General features: G+C 40.0%; 1 protein-coding gene across 4 annotated transcripts in view; it reads left to right on the top strand.

The window, feature by feature from the left end:
* The window catches only part of LOC138246438 (zinc finger protein RFP-like), a 175,730-nt gene that overhangs the window by 137,215 nt on the left and 24,418 nt on the right, over positions 1-14,097 (top strand). For 2 of the 4 annotated variants that reach the window (XM_069201052.1, XM_069201049.1), the window contains one exon: positions 1,943-1,999. The exons of 1 other annotated variant lie outside the window; for it this stretch is intronic. In XM_069201052.1, the coding sequence (XP_069057153.1) occupies positions 1,943-1,999 (57 nt within the window). The remainder of the gene's footprint in view (positions 1-1,942; positions 2,000-14,097) is intronic. One more of the 4 variants, XM_069201051.1, reaches the window with a different exon arrangement.

Raw genomic sequence — 14,097 nt, 5'->3', positions numbered from 1 at the left:
GGGTCCCTCCATTCTTGGGTGTCCTCCTGGGGTGGGCAAGGGTGTCAGGGTGTGTCCCTGGGGGCATGGGAGGGCACCTCTGGGCTCCTTCCGAGCCCACAGGTCCCTTAACGCCTGCCCTGAGCAGGCATTAAAAAATGACTCAAACGCGGCTGGACGTCATTTTTTTTGACCCGCCCACTCCCGGGCGTCATTTTTGCCCGGGAGTATAAATACGGCGCACATGCCTCGGAGTCATTTTTTAGTAGGGAACGCCTACCTTGCATATCATTAACGCAAGGAAGGTGTCCAAGCTAAAAAATGACGCAAACTCCAAGATCTTTGGCGCTCGACGCGTCGAACGCCAAAGTATAAATATGGAGTTAGTTTTGCGTTGGATTTGCGTAAAAAAAAACGACGCAAATCCGGCGCAAACAGAGTATAAATGTGCCCCTTTGTGCTCTGAATGTAACCATTTCGGGGCTCTTCTGTTGCAGTTTCCTGATGTGGAGCTGGTAGGAAACACTGTTGGATAGACTATTGTTTAACTAATGTAACATAATGTGTTGTGCATCTACGGACAGCAACAGCGCATACACTGCTGGAGACGTCTTTAAAGGGGGTTAGTTCTAGGAGCCTTATAATGACGTGTAATTATCTTAGAGAATGTTATCATTAGTCATACCACTGTGAGTTGCAGTCTTGATCAATTTTTATGCTAGAAATGAATATAAAAACCCCTGGATTTGGTCTGAGCTAGGAAACTTTCTGAGTTCCTCCAGGGACTCTTACCTATTTCTGAGAGAGTTTTCCCTTCTTACTAGAGATGCTGTCAGCAGTTTTTGCAATCAAGAATTTCGGAGCTCCTCCACGTTGGGGATGCCGTCTATGTACTCTTTTGATTTTGCTGTCCACTTGGGACTTTGAGTTATTCTGATTTCTGATTATGTACTCTGTATTTATTTCTTCATGCACTGAACAACTATTCTGTACTGCTTGAATTTGAGAGTTTGTAATAAAAAAATAACTTTTCTCTGGATTGTAGCTCGGTTATTCAGTGTTCCCAATTACTGTTTATTCTGCTAATTTATTTTAGCCTAATGATTAGGAGGGTAATGACTCCTGGTGTGAGATCAAGGTTGCTGAAATAGAACCTCCCGGGAGTAAATATTGGTGTGCATTTGAGTATTGGGGTTAAAATCTCTCACACTATCATGTGCAAAAAGTGGTTGTTGGTTCCCAGCTTGAGGGTATTAGATACAGGAGCTGTAGGCTACTAAAGATAAAATATCAGTAACTTCTAATTGCTCTGGGAAAGCCAAACAATATTTCTTAATACAGCCTGTACAATACCATCAAGCACAGATATTTTAGAAATTTGGGTTACAGGAGAGCGAAAATTGCGTATTCTCCAGTTGTGTAACTATGCTAAATTTAGAAAATATTTAGAAAATTAAGCAAAATTATGCAAAATACAAATTTGTCATTTATTTTATATTTTTGTGTGAAATATATCCTTGCCTCAATTTTGGATGCAAGGACACTTTTTGCGCTAAAATAAAGCGTAAAACATAATGTGAACATTTAATTGTGTTGTTCTCGTACTCCTGTGGAAGGATTTTCTCCCAAAGCAGACTTGAATTTGATCAGTCCAGACAGACATCAAATTCTCTCATTTCATGGAAACCCTCTTACATCTTTTTAAATCAGGCCCAGCATTTCTTTCTTAGTCTAGTCTTAATACTGACAACCTAAGTAAATTTCAGTTGATTTGCAAAATGAATAGCATATCATTAAATCACTGTTAATGACAACCTGTGCATCTTGTGGTATGGCTCTAAATACCTTTATCATTCCTGAACAGCTTATGATTTTTGTTTGAAACTCATGCTCAGAAACATGCCTTTTAGATAAAAATATGTATTTGCCAATGGACACACCACTGTGTTAATTTCCACTTTAGCAGATACTGAAAACTTCCAGTTACGTTCAGCAAAAGTCTTATATGATTACGAGGCAGGTAAGCAAAACAAAACTATGTTTTAACATCCATGCCTACATATGTTTTGAACTAAACTGACAGAATGTTCATTTAGTCAGGTGCACTGTTCTATAGTCCGATAAACAATCTATTAAAAGCAAAGTATTGCAGTTTTGGGACACCTCAAATGATCATGTTATAATAAGATTTTAGATTGCAAATATGTGTAGACGCAAAACTTGATTCCAGTATAGTGTTTTTTGGTTGTAATGAAGCACCGGTTTGAGTAAATCATGTTTTACATATTTTTTGTTGAATGACGTTTTGTTTGTTTACAGTTTTATGTTACTGATTACAGTAATAAAGACCCTAATTCTGCCCCAATATATGTGTGATAAAATAATTCAATATGTATGTCTAAATTGTGCTTGTTTAATGGAAAAAAGTGAAGATGCCACGATCAAATAAAAACCTTGATTATTAGATAAACTTAAAAGCTAGTTTCTTAGGAAATACAAAGAAAATGTTGTCTATATGCCGCTTTGACGCAGTTTATCTTCCAATACAGCATGTTTCCATGCTATGAATTTTATTATTGGAGCTAAAACCACCTTTATTTTTATTATTGCTGGTTAAACCATATAAATAAAATATTATTTGTCAGTAGAAATTACCAATTCCACAAAATATAAAATCAATCATCTGATCTTGTTTCTGCTGGTTTTAGGACTCTGTGCACTGATAACCAGTACTAAAGTGATTGTGCTCTCCCCCCTAAATCATGGTAACAATGGCTGAACCCTAAATGGGATATTTAATTTATCTATAAGTCCCTAGTAACATGCACTACCTGTGCCCAGGGACTGTACATTAAATGCTACTTGCCGGCCTGCAGCACTGATGTGCCCCCCACTTAAGTAGCCCTCTAACCATGGCTCAGGCCTGCCATTGCAGAGCTTGTGTGTGCAGTTTTGCACTGTCATGTCGACCAGGCAAAGTAAACCTATTGCTGGGCCTAAAACCTTCCTTTCCTTTTCATACATACAAGTTGCCCCTAAGGTGGGCCTTATGTGACTCACGGGTCAGGGTGCAAAACTTTTAAAAGGTAGGGCATGTACCTTTAAATATAACATGTCCTGTTAGTTCATTTTCTACTACTGAAAGTCCTATCATCTCACACAGGATTGCATTGGGAGTAACTTGTTACATTTTATACGTTTATTTTTTAATTAGGACAAGATGAATATTTTGGGTTTGGTGTCTCTGGACACACAACTTAAAAATCCCAACTCATGGTGAAGTTGTATTTTAAGTTGCAAGTCTGAAAATGCCAGTCTTAGAAAGTGGGCATTTTCCTTATCTAAACCATTCTGTGCCTTCTGTCTGTATTCAATATAAGTCTGGGATGGGTAACAGCTAGTCTTTGTGCATTCCCTCCAGACAGCCACACACAAAGGGAGCATAGGTGTGCCTGATGGGCATTTCACTTCCTGCTGGCCCACCACCATGCAGATGGGTCTTCCTGGGCTGGGTAGGTGGATGGGCTGATATGTGCACCCAAAAGGGCAGTGTCCTGCCCCACACAAAGAGCTGCATACCCCTCTGTATTGAGTTTGGTACCCTGGCAGGAAGGAAAGCCTCTAGGCAATTCAAAGAGCCTTCTTTGGAGTCTCCCCCACTTCAAAGGTACAACTGGGCAAAAGCACTGGGCCACTGACTTCAGCAACTCTGTAAACTTCTTGCCCTTTAAAGACTCTGTCAGGGAGGGCAGCTGAATTGCTTAAAGAACTGCTGTACTGCTAACTTCTTGCCTCGCTGGACTCTTGCCGAGTTGCCCTGCTACCGGCTGCTGCCCTGCCTGGGTGAGAAGGACTGGACCTGCATCACTTGAACCCAGATTGCCTCCATGTGGGTAGCCTGCTGGCCTCCTGTTTTGTGAAGTCTCAGGAACACAATAAGCTACCAAAATCCTGCTACAGCCAATGGACTCTACCAACTGTGAGTCCTGTCATGCCAAGTGGTGACAACCCAGTCCTTGGTCCATGGAAGTGGGTTTTTACTTGTTGCTCATGCAAAGAACTGTGCATCAACCTTAATGTACCGATCAGAATCAACACATTGCTTTTGATGTCAATGCATCACTACCTCATTGCCGCTGCTGCGATGATCAAGGACACTACATCACCATCAACAACAGCGTGCTACTGCTGCAATAATTGGAGAACTGCATTAACGTCTGTGCGATGCATCATCCCCTCTGCGTGGCCCAGAATCGATGCATCACCTTTATCCTCCAGAATGACTGTGGCCCATTGCTTCACTGCTTTCTTCATTGCAAACACAGAACCGATGCATTGACACTGTTGAGTTGATCAGAACTGACGCATTTCAAGGACGAAGGTAATTTTGTTCAACAGGCCCTGCGTGGTTCATGTAGCTGACCTGTGGTCCATCACGATTGGCACAAACCTTTGTCTTTGGCCCCACCTAGCGCTAGCAGATAGCCCCAGTTGGTGCTTTCTGATTCTAAGCACCACAGTTTCATTTATTCTTTGAAAATGTATATCTTGCCTTCTACTTATCGGATTTCATCATTTTGGTCCTGTTTTGTTGACAAAAATATACTTTATTTTTCTAACCGACTGTGAAGTGTTTTTGTGGTCTCTTCACTGTGATGCTGCTTGTAAGTTGCACAAATAGTTTACATATTGCCTCTTAAGTTACACCTGACTGCTCTGTGCTAAGCTACCAAAGGGTGAGCACAGGGTCTGTTGTGACTTACCCTGACCCTGACTAGGATCGTGGTCCCTACTTGGACAGGGTGAATACCCCTGCCAACTGGAGATGCAATTTCTAACAATTATGTTTTCTCTATTATGTCCTAGAGAATAATTAATTTCTCAATTGTGATAGTTCTTTCCATTCCAATAGTAGATGCTCTAAGAATTCCAATTTCTCAACACATAATCTACATAGTTGTTTAGAGTGACTTGGCCCTTGACAGTCTCTCACAACTCGTAGACACTAGTAAGTGGATGAAGTGTGTTATTAATTTTTCAATTTAAGGACATTGAAAGAGTTTGCATTGCTTCGTGTTACATGGACCATTGAAATACGAAACACTCATTATTAATACTTCTACAAAAAAGTGACAATATATGAGCTTTCATCGCTAGGTAATATAAATGAGTGTTGACCACCTATCTCAAAGCCGGTTTCAATACATTAACTTCCGGTAGCAGCGCCATCAAATTCAGGGAATAAAGCCACTCTCAGGAAAATTGAAATAATATGCTTATATGAATGGCCCATTTGCTGCAACTAGTCCTTTTAAATATAATACTCAATTTGAATAAGGTTTAGCTGAGCTAAGCATAATGAATCACATCCGGCTCAAGAATAATCATGCTGCCCAGCCACTTTTCACTGTCAATGTAGCATAGCTAAAGATGAATTCTTGAGAAGGCTGCATCATTTGTATATTGGCAGTGCTTTCATTTAATCAATGGTATATTTTAATGAAGGAAGTGATATGGGGGGTACAAGAATGTATTTTAATAATAATTATGGCCTTGCAAACATTGACTTGTGGTTGCCCACCGCATATATTTGATGAAACAATCTAAGGAATTCCTATGAAGCTACCTCCAAATTTAGTGTGCGCTGAGATTATTGTTTGATCCTTAAATGTGTTTTACTGCTATTTTTTTGTTGCTGAATTTTACTGTGTTTCTTTTTATGGTTTATGCAACAAAACTGAATAATGATAAATGGATGACTGCTCTTCATTAAATATATTCATCTCAGAGAAACGTTATCGTAAGAAGATGCCAGGATTTATAAGTTCTCGTCTTCTCCATGACACTACTCTCTGGATACGATTGGTTCTAAATACCATAATGTTATGTTTTTAGTGTTCACTCCAGGGGTATAAACAGCGGTGGTGGCCGCAAATCTCAAGGGAAGGGTTGAGCAGTGGGAGGGACGTGGGGGAAAAAAACAATAATTTTAAAAAATGTACCTGTTTCTGGCGCTGCCTGCCAACTCACTCCTCTGCTTTTCTTCTGGTATCCCAGCATTCACTGGGACACCAGCAGAGGCTCCCAGCAATCCTGGCAATGCTTTCATGCTTAACTTAGCATGAGAGCAGTGCCAGGATTGGTCTGAGTGGCTTGTTCTGCCATTCAGACAGTGCGGTGGAGCCTGTACAGTTTCTCCAACCTGGCCGTGTAGCACAGCCGGGTTGGAGAAACCTAAGTGCGCCTGAGATGGTCAGCCAAACACACATGCGTACTTAGAGGTGCACAGACTTCACTTCCCTGTCCCTCTTCCCCTCCCATGGCTCAGCCCCGCCCCTCCCTTCACATGCTCCTGGATGAGACAGGAGCTGAGAAAATAAAACAATAATGATATATCATTTTATTGTTCGGCTACTGGCTTAGTCAGGGGGGCGACACTCCTTTGCAATTGCGAAGGAGCCACCCCTGGGTGTAACAATGTGAGAAGTTGGATAATGCATACAAAATACAGTGACATACGGGTCCTGTCGCATAACCACATGTAATTTGCATAATATGTGCTGACATTTAATTGCCTGATAGTTGGGAAAATATAATTGTCTGAAATGGGTTGCTGTCAGGATCACTTAACTAAATATTAAGGAGTCATTGTCAATATACTTTCCTGTCACACATTACCAGGTGCCCTTATCATGTATGGCCTTGCTTCTTTCAGATTCATTAGTTGGAGGATAAGGTATTTAGGTGCACATTTGCTATAACATGAATCAATTGTTGGGAAAGTCCTCACAATGTATTCCAGCTAAATACAAAGATTTAGAACAGTCAATAAAACACTAGAACTTGGAATGTCTTTGCATTCATGTAGGGCAAAAGATACCACTCTTTTCAAGATATAAGGTATGACATGACCCTCTAAGTATTGCCCTGTATAATGGGGGTAGAACCGAGGCTCACCATTGTGATGCCTCTTTTGACATATTACAGGATAGCCCATCACATCCCAGTGTACTAGAAGCTTTTTGAAATAAGGGTGGTTATATGTGTGTCATTTTTAAGTCCTGATCCAATCCCAATGTAAATAGGATATGGGTTCTATAGGATATAACAGTAGTGTTGGTCACAGAACTCCAGTGGAATCACAAAACTCCAGTGGAATCACTTACACTGTTTGACATTAAAACTCAGGCCCATATTTATACTTTTTGACGCTAAACTGCGCTAACGCAGTTTAGCGTCAAAAAATTTAGCGCCGTCTAACGCCATTCTGAAGCGCCATGCGGGCGCCGTATTTATGGAATGGCGTTAGCCGGCGCTAGCAGACCGGCGCTGCCTGGTGTGCGTGGAAAAAAACCACGTAGACCAGGCAGCGCCGGCGTAGGGGGAAAATGGCGTTAGGGCGTCTTAAAATGGGGCAAGTCAGGTTGAGGCAAAAAAATCGCCTCAACCCGATTTGCGCCATTATTTTCGCCGCCCAGACGCCATTTAAATGACTCCTGTCTTAGTAAAGACAGGAGTCATGCCCCCTTGCCCAATGGCCATGCCCAGGGGACTTATGTCCCCTGGGCATGGTCATTGGGCATAGTGGCATGTAGGGGGGGACAAATAAGGCCCCCCTATGCCACCCAAAAAAAAAAAAAATATATAAAAAATTATACTTACCTGAACTTACCTGAATGTCCCTGGGGTGGGTCCCTCCATCCTTGGGTGTCCTCCTGGGGTGGGCAGGGGTGGCAGGGGGGGTCCCTGGGGGCAGGGGAGGGCACCTGTGAGCTCATTTTGAGCCCACAGGCCCCTTAACGCCTACCCTGACCCAGGCGTTAAATAGTGGCGCAAATGCGGGGTTTTTTGACCCGCCACCTCCCGGGCGTGACTTTTGCCCGGGAGTATAAATACGACGCATTTGCGTCGCCGTCATTTTTTTAGACGGGAACGCCTTCCTTGCATCTCATTAACGCAAGGAAGGCGTTCACGCAAAAAAATGACGCTATTTGCCCATACTTTGGCGCTAGACGCGTCTAACGCCAAAGTATAAATATGGCGTTAGTTTTGCGCCGAATTTGCGTCGAAAAAAACGACGCTAATTCGGCGCAAACGGAGTATAAATACGGGCCTCAATGTGTCCTTCTCACATTCTTCTGTTTGCACTATTGTATAAATGATTATAATTTCTTGGCATTCAGTAAAATTGATCTAATTGATATTCAACTGGTTTTCCACAAAGCATGGACTAACGACCTCAATTGCATACTGGCTCCACTACTTTATTATTGTACCAAGAATGATGTTTATGCCCATTATACTAATGCTTGGAGATTTTTAGAGATGTTGTCATATTTTACATCTGGTTCATTAGGGAATTGCAAAGATACACAATTAGAAGAGGATCTTGGCATTGATTTCATAGCCAACCAGTAAGGACAGTTTCAACCATTCATTTCCAAACATTAAATTAAGATAAGCTGATATTTTTTTTTGTGTCTGTACCAAAAAAAGACATTTATCAAAACACTTTCCTCTTGGCTGTTCATTTCAAAGGTAAGCAAATAAAACTATACTCAGTAAATGATGAGAAAAAAATCAATTGAATGCAGCCCGGCTGTCACTTTGAAACAGAACTTTAACCCCTTCGCTGCTAGGTTCTTTCCCCCAACCCCAAGTGCTAAGCCTTGTTTGGGCTATGTGGGGTAGTTCACACTTAGGCCTCTAGAATGTTTTGTCCATATAAGCTATCCATGCCAAATTTGTGTCCTTTTAAGATTCCCCGGAGGAGAGTAAGAAAATTGACAAAAACTAACTAAATTTTGAATTTTTTTTGAAAAATGGTGAAAAAGAGCACCAGATAAAAGGGTCTGTTTTTTCTCTTAACATGGCATCCACAAATGGTTTGCTGTACTAAAGTCACCATCTTCCCAGGCCTCAGGAACTTGTAGGACTGAATCACAAAAACTAATTGTGCACCACAGTTTTAGCATTTTTCTAAGAGGTAGCCTATGTTCCCTATTTTTTGTGCTCTCAACCTACTTCCAGTTTTGCGGTAGAAAGCAGTGTGAAACCCATGGGTGAATCAGAAAATCTTTACATTTCATCCACAAAAAGCCAAATTCAGGAAGCAGTCATATGTGTATATCCCTCACGGTTACCCCAAGGAAATAGAGAAATATTGAAAATGAGGAGGCAAAAATGGGCATTTGTGACAACATTTTCATCTGTAACTTTTAGCCACAATGGGAATTGACAAAAGCCACATACCATTAAGTCTGACAGACGCAGGGATAAATAGGGTTTGTAGGTTCCCCAAGAACCCAAGGTACCCGGAGCAAACAACTGAGCTGCACTGTACAATTGTTTTTCATTGAGTACCAAGTACAGCCAGTTCTTATTTACTTACTCTACATCTCTGAATTTGTGGGTTCCATACTAGCGTATGATTTGGAGGGTATTTTTCAAAATGTCACCTTTCTTATACACTGGCTTACATTTGCAGTGAAATCCAATTGATAATAATAAATGTTCTATGACTCTATGCTTCCACTTGTCTCCCGAAACAAATGGTACTTCACTTGTTTGAGTAGGCGTAGTGCCTGTGACAGGAAAAGGCCCAAAATGCAACATGGATGTATTGCATTTTTCCACTGAAAACGTACCCTCTCATTTCCAATATGGTTAGCTGTAGATTTTGGACCCTAGCTCAGCTGGCACCTAGGGAAACCTAACCAACCAGTACATGTTTCAAAACTAGTCACTTTGGGGTATCCAAAATGGGCTGGCTTACATGACTTTCATCATGTTGTTCACCCAAAAAACCTTAAACTTTAACTAAATAAACTTGATTTTCTCATGTTTCTGTGATGGAAAGTTCTGGACTCTGGGGGGAGCCACAAACTTCCCCCATGTCTCTCAATAAAAATGATATCTCACTTGTGCTCTAGTGCCCACAACAGGAAACAGCCCAAAACACGACATGGATGCAGCACATTTTTCCACCGAAAACTGACCCTCTTTTTCGATATGGGTAGCTGTGGATTTGGGACTCTAGCTCAGCTGGCATCTAGGGAAACCTAACCAACCTGTACATTTTTCAAAACTAGACACTGAGCGGTATCCAGAATGGGCTGACGTGCTTGGCTCTTGGCAAGTTTTTTTTACCCAGAATCCCTTGAACACCTCAAATTTTTGCTAAAAAAACCAACATTTTTCTCAGGTTTCTTTGATGGAAGGAGCTTGATTCTGTGGGGAGACACAAATCTCCTTGCACTTAGAATTTCCCCATGTCTTCTGATAAAAATTGTGCCTCACATGTATCCTAGTGCCTTTTACAGAAAATGGCCCAAAACGCAACATAGATGCAGCATATTTTTCCACTTAAAATTGACCCTCTTTTTTGGATGTGGGTAGCTCTAGGTTTTGGACCATAGCTCAGCTGGACAAACCTAACCAAACTGTACATTTTTAAAGCTAGACACCTCAGGGTCACCAGGATGAGCTGACTTGTGTGGCTCTCCCCAAGTATTTTTACCAAACAAAATCCTTGCAAACCTCAAACTTTGACTAAAAAAAGACTTTTTCTTTACATTTCTGTGATGGAAAGTTCTGGAATATGCAGGGAGTCACAAATCTCCATCCACCCAGTGTTCCCCTAAATCTCCTGATAACAATAATACCTCACTTGTATGTTTGGACCTCGTGCCCACAACAAGAAATGGCTCAAAATAAAAATAGATGCAGCACATTTTTCCACTGAAAACTGACCCTCTTTTTCTGATGTGGGTAGCTGTAGATTTGAACTCTAGCTTAGCTGGCACCCAGTGAGACCTAACCAACCTCTACATTTTTCAAAACTAGACATCAAGGGGTGTCCAAAATGGGCTGACATGCATGACTCTCATCAGTTTTCTTTTTTACCCAGAATCCCTTGCAAACCTCAAACTTTGACTAAAAAAAGATATTACCCTTTCATATCTGTAGTGGAAAGTTCTGAACTCTGCGGGTGGCCACAAACTTCATTCCACCCAGTATTCCTCCATGTCTCCTTATAAAAATGGTACATCACGTGTGCCCTAGTGCCTGTGCCATAAAACGTCCCAAAATTCAACATGGATGCAACTAATGTTTCCACCGAAAGCTGACCTTCTTCGGATATGGGTAGATCTAGGTTTAGCACCTAAGGGTATCCAGGATGAGCTGAGTTGTGTGGCTCTCCCCTCATATTTTTACCCAAAATTCCTTGCAAACCTCAAACTTTGACCAAAAAACACATTTTCTTCACATTTCTGTGATAGAAAGTTCTGGAATATGCAGGGTGACAAATATCCATCCACCCAGTGTTCCCCTAAATCTCCTGATAACAATGGTACCTCACTTGTGCTGCAGTGCCACGGAATCCTAGCTATTATTTCTACTGTATAGTGGATTCTGCGCTCAATGAGCAATGTGAGCATCAACAATAATCAGCATAATCAATGATATTAAACCTCCAACAATAACCACACCAGTTTATTAAGAAGAATTATTTAAAAAAATCCCTCGATTAACAATGCTAATGTTATGAAAATAACTCTCAAATACAAATGGTAAGCATATAGAGTAAATAGCGGTTTATTAGAATGTCTTATATATCTCAGTTTAATCAAAACAACCAAGCAGATAATCTCCAAAAGAATTACACTTATTAATAATACCAGAACTGGTAATAATGGCAAAGTATACATTAGTACAACACTCAAATGATGTCAATATAAACCATGAGCATTTCAAGTTAATTCCCTCTCTAACCACAAATGAACGTTAACATATTGGGCTTCATTGGAAAAAAAGAATTTAGAAACACAAATTTAGAAAAACTCTTCAACTCAGGTTAATAATAAAAAAAATATTATTAATAATATGCGGCAATCAAATTGTAAGTTGCAGCTTGTACCTGGAAAGCAAAAGAAACACATATAACATTACAATGACGTACGTACATCATCCCAATAGATAGCAACAAGCAGTCTACTTCAGCAAGGGGACACCATCAGATATGTCTTCAGAAGAATCGGCCTAACATCAGCTAAACCCACACTGCTACAGGAACACTGGACTCTAATTACTTCAATCTCCCCTGCTAAAATCTGCAATCTCATCTGACTCTAGAAAGTCCCATCTAGGTTGTTATACTAATCTCTGAAAATCTTATGATTGGTGAGTTCATGGGGTGGTTACTTTTCAGCCAATTGAAAATGTAATTGATAACTTAAAATACAACAATAATACATTAACTAGAACATTTTCTCAACAGTAACTTTTCCTCTTCCGTCTCGTCTGTAGCTCCATTGCTCCATCTCGCCCAAACATCTCTTCCATCCTCGAGGAAAAAATCACGTATTAGTAACATTCTCAAAGAATAGAACATTCAACTTATGCAATGCTCAGTTAAAACATGGCCTTGTAAGACATAATGCAGCAACTCTCTAGGGGTAGCTGTGGACACATCTATTAAAATATCGAATACACTTTTATGTAAGCATTGAATTATAGAAGATAACCACAACATTTAGTTACAATTTTGCTCAGTTAGGAACAGAAAATGAACTGTGGCAACCATTTTCAAAAGTCTCCCGTTTTACACATTACACATACAATTCATCATACATTTAGTATACCAAATTCATTAATAAACATGTTAGAACGTTCACACTCTCATAGTCCCCCCTCTGATGACTATTTATGTCATCACATCAATCTATATTAAATTCATATTATCATCAATTTTCAAAATTTTGTCTAATTTATATTTGCATTATTTCTCTTTCTCGTTTTATTTCCTCTATAAAATACATTTATTTAAATTTCTAAATTCCTTCTATTCTTTTCCAATTTTCTTCTTTTTAAACATTTTATCATTTTATAAGTTCCCCAAATTCCAATTAGACAAAATACAATTATTGACACCCATTTTGCTATTGTCAAATGATGCTTCTACCCACATTACTAAACCAGTTTCCCACAGCTTTAATCCCTTTGTCAGCTTTTTCCCATACTGTAGTTTCTGTTAGTTCTTTTAAATCTTCCTTATTAGTTGTTATATTTTTAGTCAACTCTTTAACTTTACCTGAGTTATCAGGAATAAATGAGCAACAATGGTTTGAACCAAGTAATTTACAAACTCCGCCCTCTTTTGATAAAAGAATGTCTAACACAAGGCAGTTCTGAAGTGCCATGGCCTTGTAGCAGCCAATTCTGTGTCTAGAAGAATAATAGCTCCAGAATATCTTGTCAACATGTTATCCACTATTGTAGACAACTTCTGTATTTTGATTGAATTCAAGACTACTTCTACTGAAGGAATTATAGCCCCAAAAATGTCTCGCACAATGCTAGAAATTGATTCTCGCTTGTGTCTCGTTTCAAATTTCATTGTTTCAGGAATCTTACTCAAGTCTTACAACTGATAGATTTTTGGAAAGACTATTCCCAAGTAACATGTTCCATACCATCCTCTAGGAAGACGGTAATATGCATTTCTCTCACAAATGTAATAAATTCCAGGTACTGGTGGATCCTGTCCATTCATCATACGTTAATTCATCATACATTTAGTATACCAAATTCATTACTAAACATGTTAGAAAATTCACAGTCTCACACTTGTATGGGTAGACCCAGTTGAAAAATGGATGCAGCACATGTTTCCACCAGTATCCAGAATGGGCTGACATGCATAACTCTCATCAGTTTTCTTTTTTCACCCAGAAACCCTTGCAAACCTAAAACCTTGACTAAAAAACACATTCCCCTCACATATATGTCGAGCTAGAAATCTAAGATGCTCCAAAACACTTCTTCTCTTCTTCTCATCCCACCCAAAAACATAAATAAAAAGCCCCCTGTTGCTCTTTTTCAGGCAACACATCCAAATCTAGAACTCCCTCCCAGTACATATCAGAGCTAATCCCTTGTTCATGAGCTTCAAGAGACAACTAAAATAATTCCTCCTCAATCAACACCTCAACTACCCAGAAAATAACCGCTGACTAACTCTGGAATTACCACCTTGCTCTGGGCATGTGTCTCCTAAGGACTCTACAATGACTCAAACCTCAACATTTTGGTCATAGCTGCATTATTATTGCTGAC

The sequence above is a fragment of the Pleurodeles waltl genome, chromosome 7, assembly GCF_031143425.1.
Source record: "Pleurodeles waltl isolate 20211129_DDA chromosome 7, aPleWal1.hap1.20221129, whole genome shotgun sequence".
In the NCBI taxonomy this organism is placed as follows: domain Eukaryota; kingdom Metazoa; phylum Chordata; class Amphibia; order Caudata; family Salamandridae; genus Pleurodeles; species Pleurodeles waltl.
Note: the sequence above shows the minus strand (reverse complement) of the source record. Positions and strands in the feature narration are given on the sequence as shown.